Here is a 15,690-nt window from a genome sequence, read left to right on the forward strand (position 1 = left end):
AAATGAATCAGAAATTGTGAAAATTATATTATTAAATTGTGAAAAAGTTGTGATATTTTGTATTATAAGTTATGTTATGTTTTAAACTTCCAATTTAAGATGTTAGAATAAATTTTCCATTGTATTCTTGTAATGCAGTGTTTATTCGTGATAAATACTACAAAATAGTTGGGATATTCTGTATAATAAGAAATAGAGGTTGAATGGAGGTTTTACACTTCCAATTTAAGATGTTAGAATAAATTTTTCATTGTATTCCTGTAAGTTTCTATTGAGAGTTATGATTGTTCATTACAAATAACTTAAAAAGGTTGTAATGTTTCTCAAAATAAGCCCAAAAAAGTTTGCAAGTCCATGTTTGATTTGGAAAAAGTTAAATAAATAATTACACATAGTTGTAATTTTTATTAAAATAGAAGGCCCAAAAAGTTTGGAAGTGCATGTTTGAGTTGGAAAAAGTTAAATAAATCATTAATTTTGTTATTTGTAGCAAAATTAAAATATGTGCAATTGAGAAAGTTGGATCCCTGATACATTATACTATCTTGAATAATGTTAATAAGTTAGAAAAAAAATTTCAATTAATAATCCATACCTGCAAGATAGCTTTTGATCAATTTTTTATTTTTATTTTTTATGTTGTAGGTTTCTTATTTGAATTATTGGAATGGAAGAGGTATTAAATAACATCGAAGACACCACATATACAGAAAACACTCCTATTGCAGGGGCCGATGTCGTAGAATGGAAACCAAGAATAGGTATAAAGTTTGAAACTAAGGAAGAGGCATATGATTTCTATAATTCATATGCCGGTCGAGTCGATTTTAGTATCCGCAAAGAGTATTTTAATAAAAGCAAGAAGACTGGTAAACTGTCATCGAGATTGTTAATATGCTGCAAGGAGGGTTTTAGGGTTGACGACATTCGGGACAGTAATACAAAGACTCCCAGGGCCGAAACACAAACTGGTTGCCTTGCTCGAATGCTTATACAAGTTTCCAAGTATACCCATAAGTTGGAAGTTACAAAATTTGTTGAAAGCCACAACCATCCATTGATGATTTATGAATGCAAGCACATGCTGCCGTCCCAGTGTAGAATTACCCGCGTTCAGGCAATTGATTTGGAATTGGCTTCTGATTCAGGAATAACCCCTTGCAATTCATATGAGTTGATGGGAAGGCAAGCTGGTGGAAAAGAGTCAGTCGAGTATATAAAGTTGGATTTACAAAATCATATAAGGACCCGAAGACAAAATGAGCTTGAATATGGAGAAGCATGATAATGAATTATTTTGAGATTCAGTCTTGTGAAGATCCAACTTTCTTTTATGCATTCCAATTAGATAGTGATCAAATGATCAGTAACATATTTTGGGCTGATTAAAAAATGATAGTTGATTATTGCAATTTTGGAGATGTTGTAAGTTTTGACACAACATTCAAAGTTGTACATGGCAACAGTCCATTTGGAAGTTTCTTGGGGTTGAATCATCACCGGTAGACCGTTGTGTTTGGAGCAGCGTTCATTTATGACGAGACTGCAGATTCGTTTGTTTGGTTGTTTCAAACGTTTTTGAAAGCAATGTCTGGTAAAGCGCCAAAGACGATCTTCAATGATTAAGATGCTGCAATGGGAAAGGCATTGAGGCAGGTGATTTCAATTCAGATCTGGTACATGTTATTACGTAGTTATATTACAGAAAATAATTTTGTAGGTGATGCCAGGGACAAAACATTATCTGTGTGTTTGGCACCTAATGCAAAATGCACAGAAGCATCTAGCGTTCTTGTTTAGACGTGCGCAAGCTTAAAAAAGGTGTTATCAAAATTAATGTTTCAAATTTAGGAGGAGAAAGAATTTACCAGGGAATGGAATTTAATGATAATGGAATATGGTCTTGTTAGTAACACATGGCTTATAAATCTATTAGGTTTGAAACATAGATGCCCATAGCATTTATCAAACATGCCTGGTCTGTAAGTATCCGCAGCACAAAACTGAGTGAAAGTTTCAATGGTTGCTTAAAGGCATACTTATCCAGGCAACTGATTTTTCCAGATTTCTTCACACACTTTGAAAGGCTGATGTCCGACAAGCTTTACAAGGAATATGTAGCCGAGTATAAGTTGCTCCACAATCTACCTCAACTTAAAACAAACTGTAACATATTAGTAAAGGCAGCAAACTTGTACACAAAGGTTATATTTAATATTTTCCAGGATGAGTTCTTAGCAGCTAGTCCCAGTCAGAGGATCATTGGTTGTAATCCCATTGATGGCAACAGAGGCTGTGTTTACAAAGTCGTTGGTGAGGATGGGATGCAACGCGACGTGACGAGGATATCAGAAAATGAATTGCTATGTTCCTGTTATAAATTTGAAAGGGAGGGTATTATGTGCAGGCATAGTTTGAAAATCCTAAAGGACTGCATGTTCACCAATACATTGCCTTGTCGATATATATTAAGAAGGTGGACTAGAATTGCTAGAGATGGCAACTTGGAGGAAAATCTTTCCGGTGAAGTGATTGCCAATGTTGATCCGAAAATTGAGGTTAAGAGACGGCACAAGGTACTTTGTCGTCTTCTAACAGAAATTTCGTCCATTATATCGGAAGATAAGGACGGATACAATGATTTGTTACTCAAAGCCACGGAGTGGAAAAAAAATACCCAATCAAGTTGTAAGCGTAGGTTTGCTGAGAGGGATGCAATTTATAGTGGTCGTAAAGGCAAAAACTAATATTTGGGGAGCAACATAAATAGTGATAAAATCCCTAATGGCCTCAAGTGTAAAGATACACGGAAAGGAAAATTTAAGAGGTTAAAACCGACCATGGAGCTAAAGAGTCGCAATAAGACGAAATCAACGAAACAAACAGTTCAGGTTGAGGTACTTTTATCCCCTTACTGTTTTCCAAGTACTTTCATAAGTAATTCCAGTTCTGTGTATTAAATTATACATATGTAATAATTCTAATAATTGTGTTATAGAATTGCAATGAAGCCCTTTAATCCGGAAGGTGGCAGTAGTCATAATGGAACAATCCCCTACCACGTGTTAGTGAATGTGAGTATTGTTACATAACAATTTTCAGCACATTGTTTAACATGTTCATTATGGTTACAAGGACATCTCTAGTCAAATGTTTTACAACATTTATTTTGTAGGGCTGTGAAATTCCAGCTGAATTTCTCAATGAAAAAAGTTATGTCACGCCACCACAACGTGTAATGCATCACACAAGGTTTTGGCAACCGCCTGGTGAAGTAAGTACTCCATTAACTAACCAAGTAAGTGTGTTGTTAAGGTGGAACCAACATATAAATTGCAATATACAAAGTTGCATAATTATTTAATTGATGGTTTATAATGTATAAGGAAAACTATATAATGTGCAGACCTTTATTGCCAATTCATTCAATTCTAATACCAATTATTCACATGATGATTGCTTCATTGATGATTTCAGAAGTGATAAGGTACGTAGTTGTCCTTGCCAACATAATTCGTACCAGTATATTTTTTATAGAATTTTCTTATGTCTTGTGATATTATCTAATTTGATTATATTTTGTGCCATGATCATATTGAAAGATAGCAGATTTAAATAATTGTGAATCGAGTGTCAGGCCAACGTCCCAAATGCCAATCGCGGAGATGGACCGACCAATTGAACGACTCTTTCATTATTGACATTCATTTCATTATGTATTTCACATTGTTTTAATGATGTTGTTGATTTAACTCTGCTTAATTGTTGTTGACTTTTATAACAATTTCGGGGGGTTGGGCAAATTTATATAATTTTGTGTATTATGAAAATGCATGATAAGTGGTTTTGATCATGTATTATGAAATGTAATTGGTTGAGATATGAGTATGAGTCAAGTATTTGAATTGAGGCAAATGCATTGAAACAATTTGCAAGGCCCAAAGTAATAAAATCCAAATACAACTCTCAAGTGATCCACTTATGCAAATACATATGTAAAACCTATCACAATACTTATGTACATATTTTTATTTAGAATTTATAAAAAACATCCCAATAAATTTGTAAGACAATTTGCAAAGACTAAAGTAATAGAATCCAAATACAACTCTCAAGTGATCCACTTATGCAAATACATATGTAACACCTATCGCAATACTTATGTACATATTTTCGTTCAGAATTTATAATAAACATCCTAATAAATTTGTAAGCCAATTTGCAAAGCCCAAAGTAATAGAATCCAAATACAACTCTCAAGTAATCCACTTATGCAAATATATATGTAGTAGCTATCCTAATACTTATGTACATATTTTCGTTCATAATTTATAAGAAACATCCCAATAAATTTGTAAAACAATTTGAAAGGCCCAAAGTAATAGAATCCAAATACAACTCTCAAGTGATCAACTTATGCAAATATATATGTAAGACTTATCCTAATACTTATGTACATATTTTCGTTAATAATTTATAAGAAACATCCTAATAAATTTGTAAGACAATTTGCAAGGCCCAAAGTAATAGAATCTAAATACAACTCTCAAGTGATCCACTTATGTAAATATATATGTAAAACCTATCGCAATACTTATGTACATACTTTCATTCAGAATTTATAAGAAACATCCTAATAAATTTGTAAGACAATTTGCAAAGCCCAAAGTAATAGAATCCAAATACAACTCTCAAGTGATCCACTTATACAAATACATATGTAACACCTATCGCAATACTTATGTACATATTTTCGTTCAGAATTTATTCAGAATTTATAATAAACATCTCAATAAATTTGTAAGACAATTTGCAAAGCTCAAAGTAATAGAATTTAAATACAACTCTCAAGTGATTAACTTATATGCAGATACATATGTAAGACTTATCCTAATACTTATGTGCATATTTTCGTTCATAATTTATAAGAAACATTCTAATAAATATGTAAGACAATTTGTAAGGCCCAAAGTAATGGAATCCAAATACAACTCTCAAGTGATCAACTTAGGCAAATAAATATGTAAGACTTATCCTAATACTTATGTGCATATTTTCATTCATAATTTATAAGAAACATCCCAATAAATGTGTAAAACAATTTGCAAGGCCAAAGTAATAGAATCCAAATACAACTCTCAAGTGATCAACTTATGCAAATACGTATGTATTACCTATTCTAATACTTATGTACATATTTTCGTTCATAATTTATAAGAAACATCCCAATAAATTTGTAAGACAATTTGCAAGGCCCAAAGTCATAGAATCCAAATACAACTCTCAAGTGATCCACTTATGCAAATACATTTGTATTATCTATCCTAATACTTATGTACATATTTTCATTCAGAGTTTATAAGAAACATCCCAATAAATTTGTAAGACAATTTGTAAGGCCCAAAGTAATAGAATCCAAATACAAAGTGATCCACTAATGCAAATACATTTATGACATGGAAATAATGTATTAGCTACAGAAGTGTGATGGTGAAGCTTCCAAATTAGCTTCTAAAGGAAGCTTTAAAATTCTTGGGCAGCAAGTGCTATTTGGCTTCCAAAGAAAGCTTTGTAATATACTTAGACACCAAGTATATTTTTGGCTATAAATAGTTTTGCAGTCATTCGATGAAAAGTATCTGAGCAAGAGACAACATTTAGATGAAAATAGTATATTGTGTGTGTGAGAAAATCCTTTTGTGTGTACAATCTTCAAGTGCCACTTGAAGCTTGTCCTTGGGTTTTTTCTTTTTGTGTAAACCATATACTATTTGGGTATTTCTTGAGAGTGTTGTGTGACTCTTCTTTGTTGGTGAGTTAGTGGTGTGAGAAGAGAAATTATTGTGGGGAAGAACCAACACGTTCTTCAGTTTATAATCTTCTTTTTTATAGTGATACGAATCATCATCACTCGTAGACGTATAAATCCTTGTCTCGCTTATGTGTGCCTATTTTATTTTTCTTCTAATTATTTTTCTCTTCTTCTCATTAATCGAACCAATTTCCTTCTAACTTGGTTTGTACTTAGTTTTATGTACTGAACAATATGTCACATCCTAATAAAGTCCTCAAAACTTTCATTATTGTGCTTTCAGTAACATCCGAATAAGTTCAACTGGCCTTCTCATTTATTACATTTAAGAACCCTCCTCCCTCCATGCCGGATTGCAGTTTATATTTTAAATGCAACTTACTCTTCTCACATCAAACAAATACAGAGTATATAATATGTGGTCCATAGTCACCTACTTTTACTATAAATAGGAGTCCTTCGAACTCTTCTTAAACCACCAAGCAACCAAATATGTCATCAAGGCAGCAGGACCAAAGTAATGGTGGCTTATGAGCTTCTCGGAGAGGAAGAAAAGTGAACCCTCCTCCTCATCCCCCTCCTCTAGTGAACCCTCCTCCTCCTCCTCCAGCACCCTGTCATTTTGCCCTTGATCCAGAGTATTTATTGATGAGAGTCAATAACCTATCTATTGAAATGAATCAGCTCTGGCGGTTATGCCGAGCCATGAGAAGGCGAATCCACCGCCTGGAGAAGGATTTCCAAGACGATTCGGACTCGGCGATAGTCGAGGTTCTGGGGGAATGCAGCTCCTCCAGCTCCTCCCATCCCAATTGATCATTCTGTGAGGGGTGGTTTTGTGGGAGTTGGTCATTCTGTGGTTCTCTGATATTGTGATGGTGTAATTGTCTGTGGTTCTCTGATATTCTGATGGTGTGACTGTGTGTGATATTCTGCTAAGTTTAAGTATGTATTACATCTTCGATGTTTACTATATCCCAAGTTTTAGGGTTGTAAAGTTTTTTGACTGTCTGCTCTCATTTTTGTTGGGTTATGGGGGAGATTGTTGTTTTATTGGGCTCTCTGAGCCATTAAGGCCCTTTGGCTTTGGTTGTTTTGTAGTTCTTGAGATGTGTAAAATATAAATCAGCACTAATGGGTTACTTACGTATATATTAAGTGTTAACTCTTTCATAATGTATGATACTTTCAGTACATGAGTTTAGGCAGGTTTTTATTTTCTGAATTGTGTGAATCAGAATATACTTTTATATAACAGACAATTAATTTAGTAGAATGGGTAATGAATTGGTGTCAGTGTGGCAGTTACCATTTAAAGGTTGCAAAAAGGATAGATTCTTGAAATACATGCATGCATCAATTAAAGGAATAATACTGTGTACAATTAATTAACTAGACTGGGTAATGAATTTCTATCAGCTACCATCTAATGGATTATATATATAGCGGTTACCGTTTCAAGTTTGCAAGAAGGAGGAAGAGTTACCATTTAAAGGAAGGGTTACCTTTGAATGAATATATGGGCTACATATATAGACGATTAGATTTAACGTATATTTAAATCAAAATCCTCTTAAAAACAAAATTGTGCATTGTACATATGGAGATAGAGCTGCAAAATACGATTGATGGCGTTGTTAGCCGAATTGATGCCATATGTTTCAAGTTTTACACCGACAAGTATGAGTGGTGAGTTATTTGTAAAATATTGCATTTAAAGTTTTGATACATTACTGGTTGGTTGATTAGGAAATTTAATTTATTTCGGGAAATGCAACAACTTAGGAATACACCTTGGACCACTTCATGAGACCATTATGATGTAACAGAGCAAATACAACCAAGTAAGGGCCCATGGCATGTAATCGGAGAATGGCGTATCTATGTACAACATTGTTTTGAGTCTAGGAATAATGATGTAGGGTTTATAAGGGGTGTGGTACGATTTCTACCATTTTAAATTAATTATTAATTTTCATAAATTCTTACTTTACGAATGTAAATCATAATATATGTTTGTGTGGTTCTTGTTGGTTGAATGGATTGTGTATATAACCAAAGCAAAGTGTTGGAATTCCTGCATAAAGGTGAACTTGAGTGTACATATGTCATGTGTATTGCATTATTGTTTGGAGACAAAGTACAAAAGGAGGTCAGAATTAATTTATTAAATGTGTTATGGACAAATGAACAACTTAGGGGAGCGTTGAAAACTGCGCGAACAAAAATGCTTACAGTGATTCAAAAGTAGAAATGCTGCAACAGTAGATTTTTTGAACATATCCATCAATGCTGCCAGGAAGGCAACCACATGAACTGGCGATGCTAGATTCTTAATGAGGAAGTCATTACTTGCCATCATTGTTGGTGTGATTTAAATGTCATGGTATTGCAAGAAAAGCTTTCAAGTAATTATATAGAATCATAAAATTCGTAGTAAAAGCCTTTACATGGTTTTTGTGAAATAAATGTCATGTATTACACAATATGGTTTGTTATGGTGTTGTTAAAATAAATTAGGGTTTGAAAGACCATATATTTAATTTGACTACCAAAGTATTGGGTTGTCTTATTGTTTGCCTCTATTTAGTAGTCATCAATATCTCCTCACTATCCTCACTAAATACTGCAACCCCACTTATATGTAGAAATTTAAAATTTTCCTTAAATTGTATAGTGAAATTATGAGGTTTTGAAATACAAAAATGGCAAGGGTTACCGTTGCGTTGCGGCTGTCAATGACCGTTTTGGTACTATGGTAACGTTAGGAATACAACCCCTATAAATTCGGACTTTCCTACATTGCAATTCCTAATTTCCCGGGCCATTCATCTTCATTGTTGAACCCTCTTATTTAAATACACTTCTCAGGTCTTAGAAGCTCTAATCATTAAAGTACAATGGCTTCCTCAATCAACAGTTGTGCAAGTCAAAGAAATTTCAAGCCAACGAATGTGTTCACGATGGTTCGAGAATTAAGAGTTTTGTTTGCATGCATTTCTTTCAATATTTTTTCTGCTTTATTTTCTACTCTTGTTGACCTTATTTTGTAGCCCATTAAATTCGTATTAATTTGTTCTTATTTTTATTTTGGACTTCTAGGTGCCATCTTCCACCCAACCAACCAACCACCTACAAGACGTAAGGTATATGAATAAAACTTGTTAGTGTCGAGATAAACATAATATGGCACACGTAAAATCACAGGGAAAGAAAGTAGAAACAAAGGAAAGCTCTATTATGTATGTCTGAAGGAATTACAAGAACGTTGCGGCTTCTAGGAATGGTGTTACCCTATTTTAACCAACATTGTTTAAAGTGCAACTTCAACTAACCCATATTAATCACCATTTGCTCAGTTCATTGAAGAATACATAAATTGGGTGGATGATGTGGAGAATCTAAATTCTGAAAGTACAGTGTATGCTTCAATTGTGAGACTTCTCGAAGCCAATAATGCAAATGTGAAGCTACTAGCAAAGTTTGGGTTTTTTATGAAAGCCTTATGTTTTCTGTTAATTGTAATTATTTTTCTTAACCAATGATGTGATTATGAATTTCTGGCTTTTACATGAATGGATGATGTGGATGTGCCCTATAACTTTGGAACGACATTTTGTATAAGTTTATCAAGATATATGAATTATATCCTAGTCAAGTTATACCCAATTATATCAATTATAACCCTCAGAGAAGTAAACCGTAAAGTCATCAAATTTATAGCATTGATATGAATTATATAATTTGATATATCCTCAGCAAGAATTATACAAAAGTATATCAATTATAACCCTCAGAGAAGTAAACCCTAAAGTCTGAAATTTGATAGCATTGATATGAATTATATAATTTGCTATATCCTTGTCAAGTTATAGCAAATTATATCAATTATAACCCTCAAAGAAGTAAACCCTAAAGTCAGAAAATTAATTAATTGATATGAATTATATAAATTTATCAAATTATATCATTGTCTTTAATTTACCAAGAAAAATCAAATTGTGGTAATTTAGAATACCAAAAAATCATTTATATCATGTTGTGTGAAACTAAATTATAACCGACCAATTCAATAAATATATTGTACAACTTAAATTTCCTGTGCAAGCTTAGGTACCAATGAACTGTACTTGTTTTACTAGTTATCCGAAATTAGGAAGGAAGGTAAGTGAGCTAATTTTTACAACATATCATCCAATTACATGCATACCACAAACACTCATGTCAAACAACTTAAGTGACCCATTCTCAAAATCCTCCTTATAAATACACCATTTACATCAATCATCTCCTTCTTCAATATTGGCAACCTTGTACAACTCCTCTCGGACTTTATTCCTGGGATGATCCAATACTTGCAAAAGGAACTCAGAACGCATTACCTTAGACTCTACCTGCAATACTAAAAAATGTTACTGCCAAACAATACTACAATGTGTACCTTATGTATTTTACACAAACATAAAAATAATAATGATAACACTACTTACACAAAATTTCCGATTGAAGTTAGTGCCATTCCAGAACTCTATGTACCTCACTATGAACAAACCACAACTATCCCTGATAAACAAATAGTATTTAGCTGATCTACTTAGTAAGGGATCGGAATGGATTTATGATATAGTGAATAAAAAATTTATTATGCACTTGTATTGAAATAGATGTTTACATACGCATCATCCTAGAGAGGGATTTTATAGTCCGTCTTTGTTTTATAAGGTGACCACTTCTCTTCCTCCAGGGCAACTGCAACAAACTCTTTCTGTTATACACATCAACCTAAAGTAATTATGCATTTTTCATAAAACAAACATAAACAAATGGGGTTGATTTCATTAGATAGATGTGTACCACACAATTCGCAAATACGACGTATCTATGTGGTCGTCCAATTTTGCATGGGTAGTCCACTACTTTTTCGGGCGGTTGACTACGAGTAGAGACCAATGTTTCTCAATGATTGCAGGGAAGAATGTGATACCCCCTAATTTCGAAACACGGGTTGATCAGGTCCGCGCACAAAGTCAAGGGATATCAGCCAATCAATAATAAGCAAGCACAGAATACAAGAGAAAAATATAATAAAATAAATAAACAACGCTGAAAGGGAAAACTAAATTAATAATTAAATAACAAAACCTCTGATTATAATAATAATAAATCTCTGGAGTACAACTTGGGAATCCATCCAATGTGGACCCCTAATCAAAATCCCAACTAAAGACAAAACAAAAAAATGTCTAACTCATAAATAATAAATGATAGCAAAAACATAGTGGAGGTCCTACGTCTATGACACCTGAAGAGTGATGAAGTCTGGCATCTGCTCTGCACGAACTGACTCTATGTCTGGAACTGTCGAGGACCTGAAAAGATAACAACAAAGGTGGGTCAAAACCCACGAACAAACCCTTTCTACTACATCCTAAACAGAGACCCGATAGACAGTCCATCCTAGTCCGACTCATGTAATAGCTATGTAGGTCAATATACATAAGTATACACACTATAGACTTTCACTGGATTATAAGACAACCTCAACCGGATAGTAGGTCTCATGCAAGCGCATATAAGATGGTCATGAGTACCTCTTCTACCAGGGCACACACATCCCTATAACCAGCTACTCATCTCATCCGGCAGTATACGCCAACCCTAACCATCGATCCCGAGATCTCACGCTCGTATCATGGTACCTAATTATAATATATTTAAGTAACTGTAACCATATCCTAACAATGACACAATTAAATGTCATAACCATATCCTGACAATGGTATGACAAAACGTATAGGTCTAGACTTAAAAGCTAGCCCATAAATGCATCAGCAAGCCATATCCTCACAATGGTGCTGCTAAGACCATATCCTGACAATGGTCCTCCATCATACACTTATATACAAATATGTATAAGTTCATATACAGTCACATGCATGACTATAATCATATTAACTTCACTAAACAAATAATAAATAAAAATAAAAATAACATTATAAGCTATTAAAAGTATCATTGCTGACAACTTAAAATGCAAGCAAATACATTTACCGTTACATGAACAATTAACATAATAATATTCTCTACGATAATTGTTAGGACAAGATAAACCCTTTTTAATTATTGAATTAATAACTTGCAAATTCAGATAAGTTCCATTATATTATATAGGTATCCTATATAATCACAGCATGTAAAAAAAATGTGCATATAATTTAATGTCACATGCTAACACAATAAACAATACCAACATCCCATGTATTTATGTTGTATAAAATTTCAGCTTGTTAAAAATCAATGCCATATGGTAAATAATACACAATTTCAACATACTGCCTTATGCTTAGGAGTTACAGTCCGGCCTCATTAATGAATGGAGATAGGAATTGCATTTAGTATAGTAAAATCTACTCAATTCGACCCACTAAAAAATAAATAAATAAATAAAACAAAATAAATTTTAGATTGCAACTTAAAATCTTTACAAAATCTGAACATCTTAATTTAATCATGGCAAAAGGACAGCAACAAAGAAAACCACTTAAAACGAAAAGGCAACTTAACATCTTAAAGAAAGATTGCAACTTAACCTCTTAAAGTAAAGATTGCAACTTAACATCTTAATACGAAATAATAAAATAAAAAAAAAATCAGAAATTACAACATACTCATGTATCTATATATATAGATATATATACACTAATTTATCCCTGTTATAAATCATTCTTGGCACCAATATAATTAAACCCATCTAATATAAATTCCCTAAAGTCATTCTACAAATGGATCAAACCCGGAATCAAAGAGGATGAGTAGAACGAAGACTTGCCTTAGTATGAATTTCAGATTGCAACTCTTTTCTCCTCTGATTTCCCTTTTTTTTTTCTCTCTTCCTCTTTCTCTCTTTCTTTCTCCTTCTTCCTCTTTAGTTCACGCCGCCCTCTGTTCTTTTCTTTCTTTTCAATTTCGTGCCCCCTTTTCCAAAAACCCACTTCCAAACTACTTTATATAAACAAATATAATATAACCCAATTCTACTAACCTAACTAATCCTATACCAACTTACAAACACCAACCACACAATATTACAACCAAAACCCACTAATCATTAAATCTAATAAAGAAAACTAATAAAGAAAAATTAAAAAAATAAAATGTTACTAATGATCACAATTCCTGTGCATGTAAACAACCATAAACATGTAAGTATAAAAATAATATAGTTTACATATATATCTTTATAATTTACTAACCATATATACATATAATATAATTTACTAACCATATATATATATATAACACTTTAATATAGATATATGTATAATTTTATATATCTATCACCCATCCATTCTACTAACTAAAAAAATAAATAAATAAACAAAATAAAGAAATAACATCAATAAAAAAAATTTACAATTAACTAAATAAACACCTCACAACAATTTAATTAGTCAAGTACATAAAAAAAAATAACAATAATGAAATAAAATAAATAAACTAATTACCATTTAAATGACAACTAAATAAACACCTCACAACAATTTAATTAGTCAAGTACATAAAAAAAGTAACAATAATGAAATAAAATAAACACTAAAAATAATGAAATAAATCAAACACTAAATAATTAATATTTAACTGACAAACAAATGAAATCCTAAAATAAATGCACTACAATTTAAATAGCCACGTAGATAAATAAAATAAAATAAAAATAAATAAATAAAAACCTTGAAATTTAGGGATATTACGTACTTCCCCCCTAACAAAGGAATTTCGTCTTCGGAATTCACCTTTTACCTTATTTCAGCAATTCTAGAAATTTTGAACGGAGGACATCTTCCCGTTCCCAAGTGGACTCAGCCTCATTATGATGGCTCCACTGAACACGCACAAGAGGAATAGTCTTGTTACGAAGCACTTGCTCACGACGATCAAGAATACGACAAGGTGGTTCGACATACGTCGCATCCAGCTGCAACTCAATTTCGCCAACATCTATATGCTGTTAGCGATCCTCATCTCTCAGAAATTTCCGCAACATGGATACATGGAAGACATTATGGACCCAATGTAGAGTATCCGGAAGTGCTAACCGATAAGCTACGGCTCCGATTCGATCCGTAATCATAAAAGGACAGACAAAACGTGGTGACAACTTCCCCTTCTTCCCAAAGCCCATTATTCCCTTCATGGGAGATACTTTAAGCAACACCTGATCTCCTACCTGAAACTCTAAACTGCGAGTACGACGATCCGCATAACTTTTTATTCTACTCTGGGTAGTGCACATACAATCTCGAATAAGAGCAATCTTCTCAGAAGTATCCTTAATAAATTCAGGACCTAGAAATTTGCTCTCACCGACCTCTAACCAACAAACAGGAGATTGACATGGTCGGCCATACAACGTCTCAAACGGTGCCATACTAATAGTCTTTTGAAAACTATTATTGTAGGCAAACTCTACAAGTGGCAAATAATCTTCCCAGTTGCCCTTAAAATCAAGGACACAGGAACGAAGCATATCCTCCATGATCTGATTGACCCTCTCGGTCTGCCCATCAGTCTAAGGATGATAAGCAGTGCTAAGATGTAGTTCGGTACCCAAAGCCTGCTAGAAACTCTCCCAAAATCCTGATACAAAGCTCGAACCCCTGTCTGATATAATAGACATCGGTATGCCATGCAGCTTCACAATCTCAGCAATGTAAAGCCTCGCCAACTAATCTAAAGTGAAATCAGTGCGAGTAGGCAAGAAATGAGCTGATTTAGTCAACCGGTCAACAATGACCCAAATAGAATTGTGGTTCCTATTGGAATTTGGTAATCCCTCCATAAAATCCATAGAGATACTCTCTCATTTCCACTCCGGTATAGGAAGTGGCTGCAAAGAACCAGGCGGTCGCTGATGATCAATCTTGACCATCTGACAGGTACTACACTTGGAGACAAAGATAGCTATGTCTCTTTTCATACCTGCCCACCAAAATTGTCGCTTCATGTCTTGATACATCTTATCCTCACCTGGATGGATGGAAAACTCAGATTTGTGAACCTTCATCATCACATCTTTTTTCAAATCATCAACAGAAGGTACTACTAGGCGACCTTTGTACCTCAAGCCCCCATCTGCCCCAATGAAGTAAAATGAAACATCACCTGAAGCTAACTCTGTAACTTTATCGATGCACTGCTGATCCATAAGTTGTGCCTTCAAAACTTTGTAGATAATAACAGGTGTAATTACTATGCACGCCACAAAAGCGTCAGACAACTCATCTACAGTCTTCAAAGCATTCCATTCTATAGTAAACATCGCAGAAAGACCAGCACAGGGTTGGCAACTGAGTACATCTGCTACTACATTCGCTTTCCCTGGATGATACTGTATAGAGAAGTGGTAATCTTTCACAAACTCCAACCATCTACGTTGTCTCATATTCAGCTCCTTCTGTGTGAAGAGGTACTGCAAACTCTTGTGGTCACTAAATAGTCTGAAGAACTCCCCCAACAGATAATGCCTCCAAATGCGTAAAGCAAAGACCAAAACTGCTAACTCCAAATCATGCGTTGGATAGTTAAGCTCATGAGGCTTAAGCTTACAAGACCCATAAGAAACCGGTCGTTCCTCCTTCATTAAAACACATCCCAGACCCTGCAAAGAAGCATCTGTGTAGACAAGATACTTTATCCCATTCTGGGGAGTAGCTAGAACAGGTGCAGAAGTTAACTTACTCTTCAATGTGTCAAATGCAGTATGACAATGCTCATCCCATACAAATGGTATCCTGTTCCTAGTCAGATGAGTGAGTGGTCCCGCTATTTTCAAAAAACCCTGAATGAATCGGCGATAATATCCTGCTAATCCCAGAAAG

The 15,690-nt window shown here is 33.9% G+C and overlaps 1 protein-coding gene across 1 annotated transcript; it reads left to right on the forward strand.

Moving 5' to 3' along the window:
- The first annotated feature begins 667 nt into the window (after nucleotides 1–667).
- On the forward strand, nucleotides 668–1,285 carry LOC132301700 (protein FAR1-RELATED SEQUENCE 5-like). Its single transcript, XM_059798931.1, has one exon. It carries the CDS (start codon nucleotides 668–670, stop codon nucleotides 1,283–1,285), a length of 618 nt encoding a protein of 205 aa, XP_059654914.1.
- The last annotated feature ends 14,405 nt before the right edge of the window (nucleotides 1,286–15,690 follow it).

The sequence above is a fragment of the Cornus florida genome, unplaced genomic scaffold (genome assembly GCF_030987335.1).
Source record: "Cornus florida cultivar Cherokee Brave unplaced genomic scaffold, ASM3098733v1 CherokeeBrave_3.0.0_Hap2_Chr03, whole genome shotgun sequence".
Taxonomy (NCBI): domain Eukaryota; kingdom Viridiplantae; phylum Streptophyta; class Magnoliopsida; order Cornales; family Cornaceae; genus Cornus; species Cornus florida.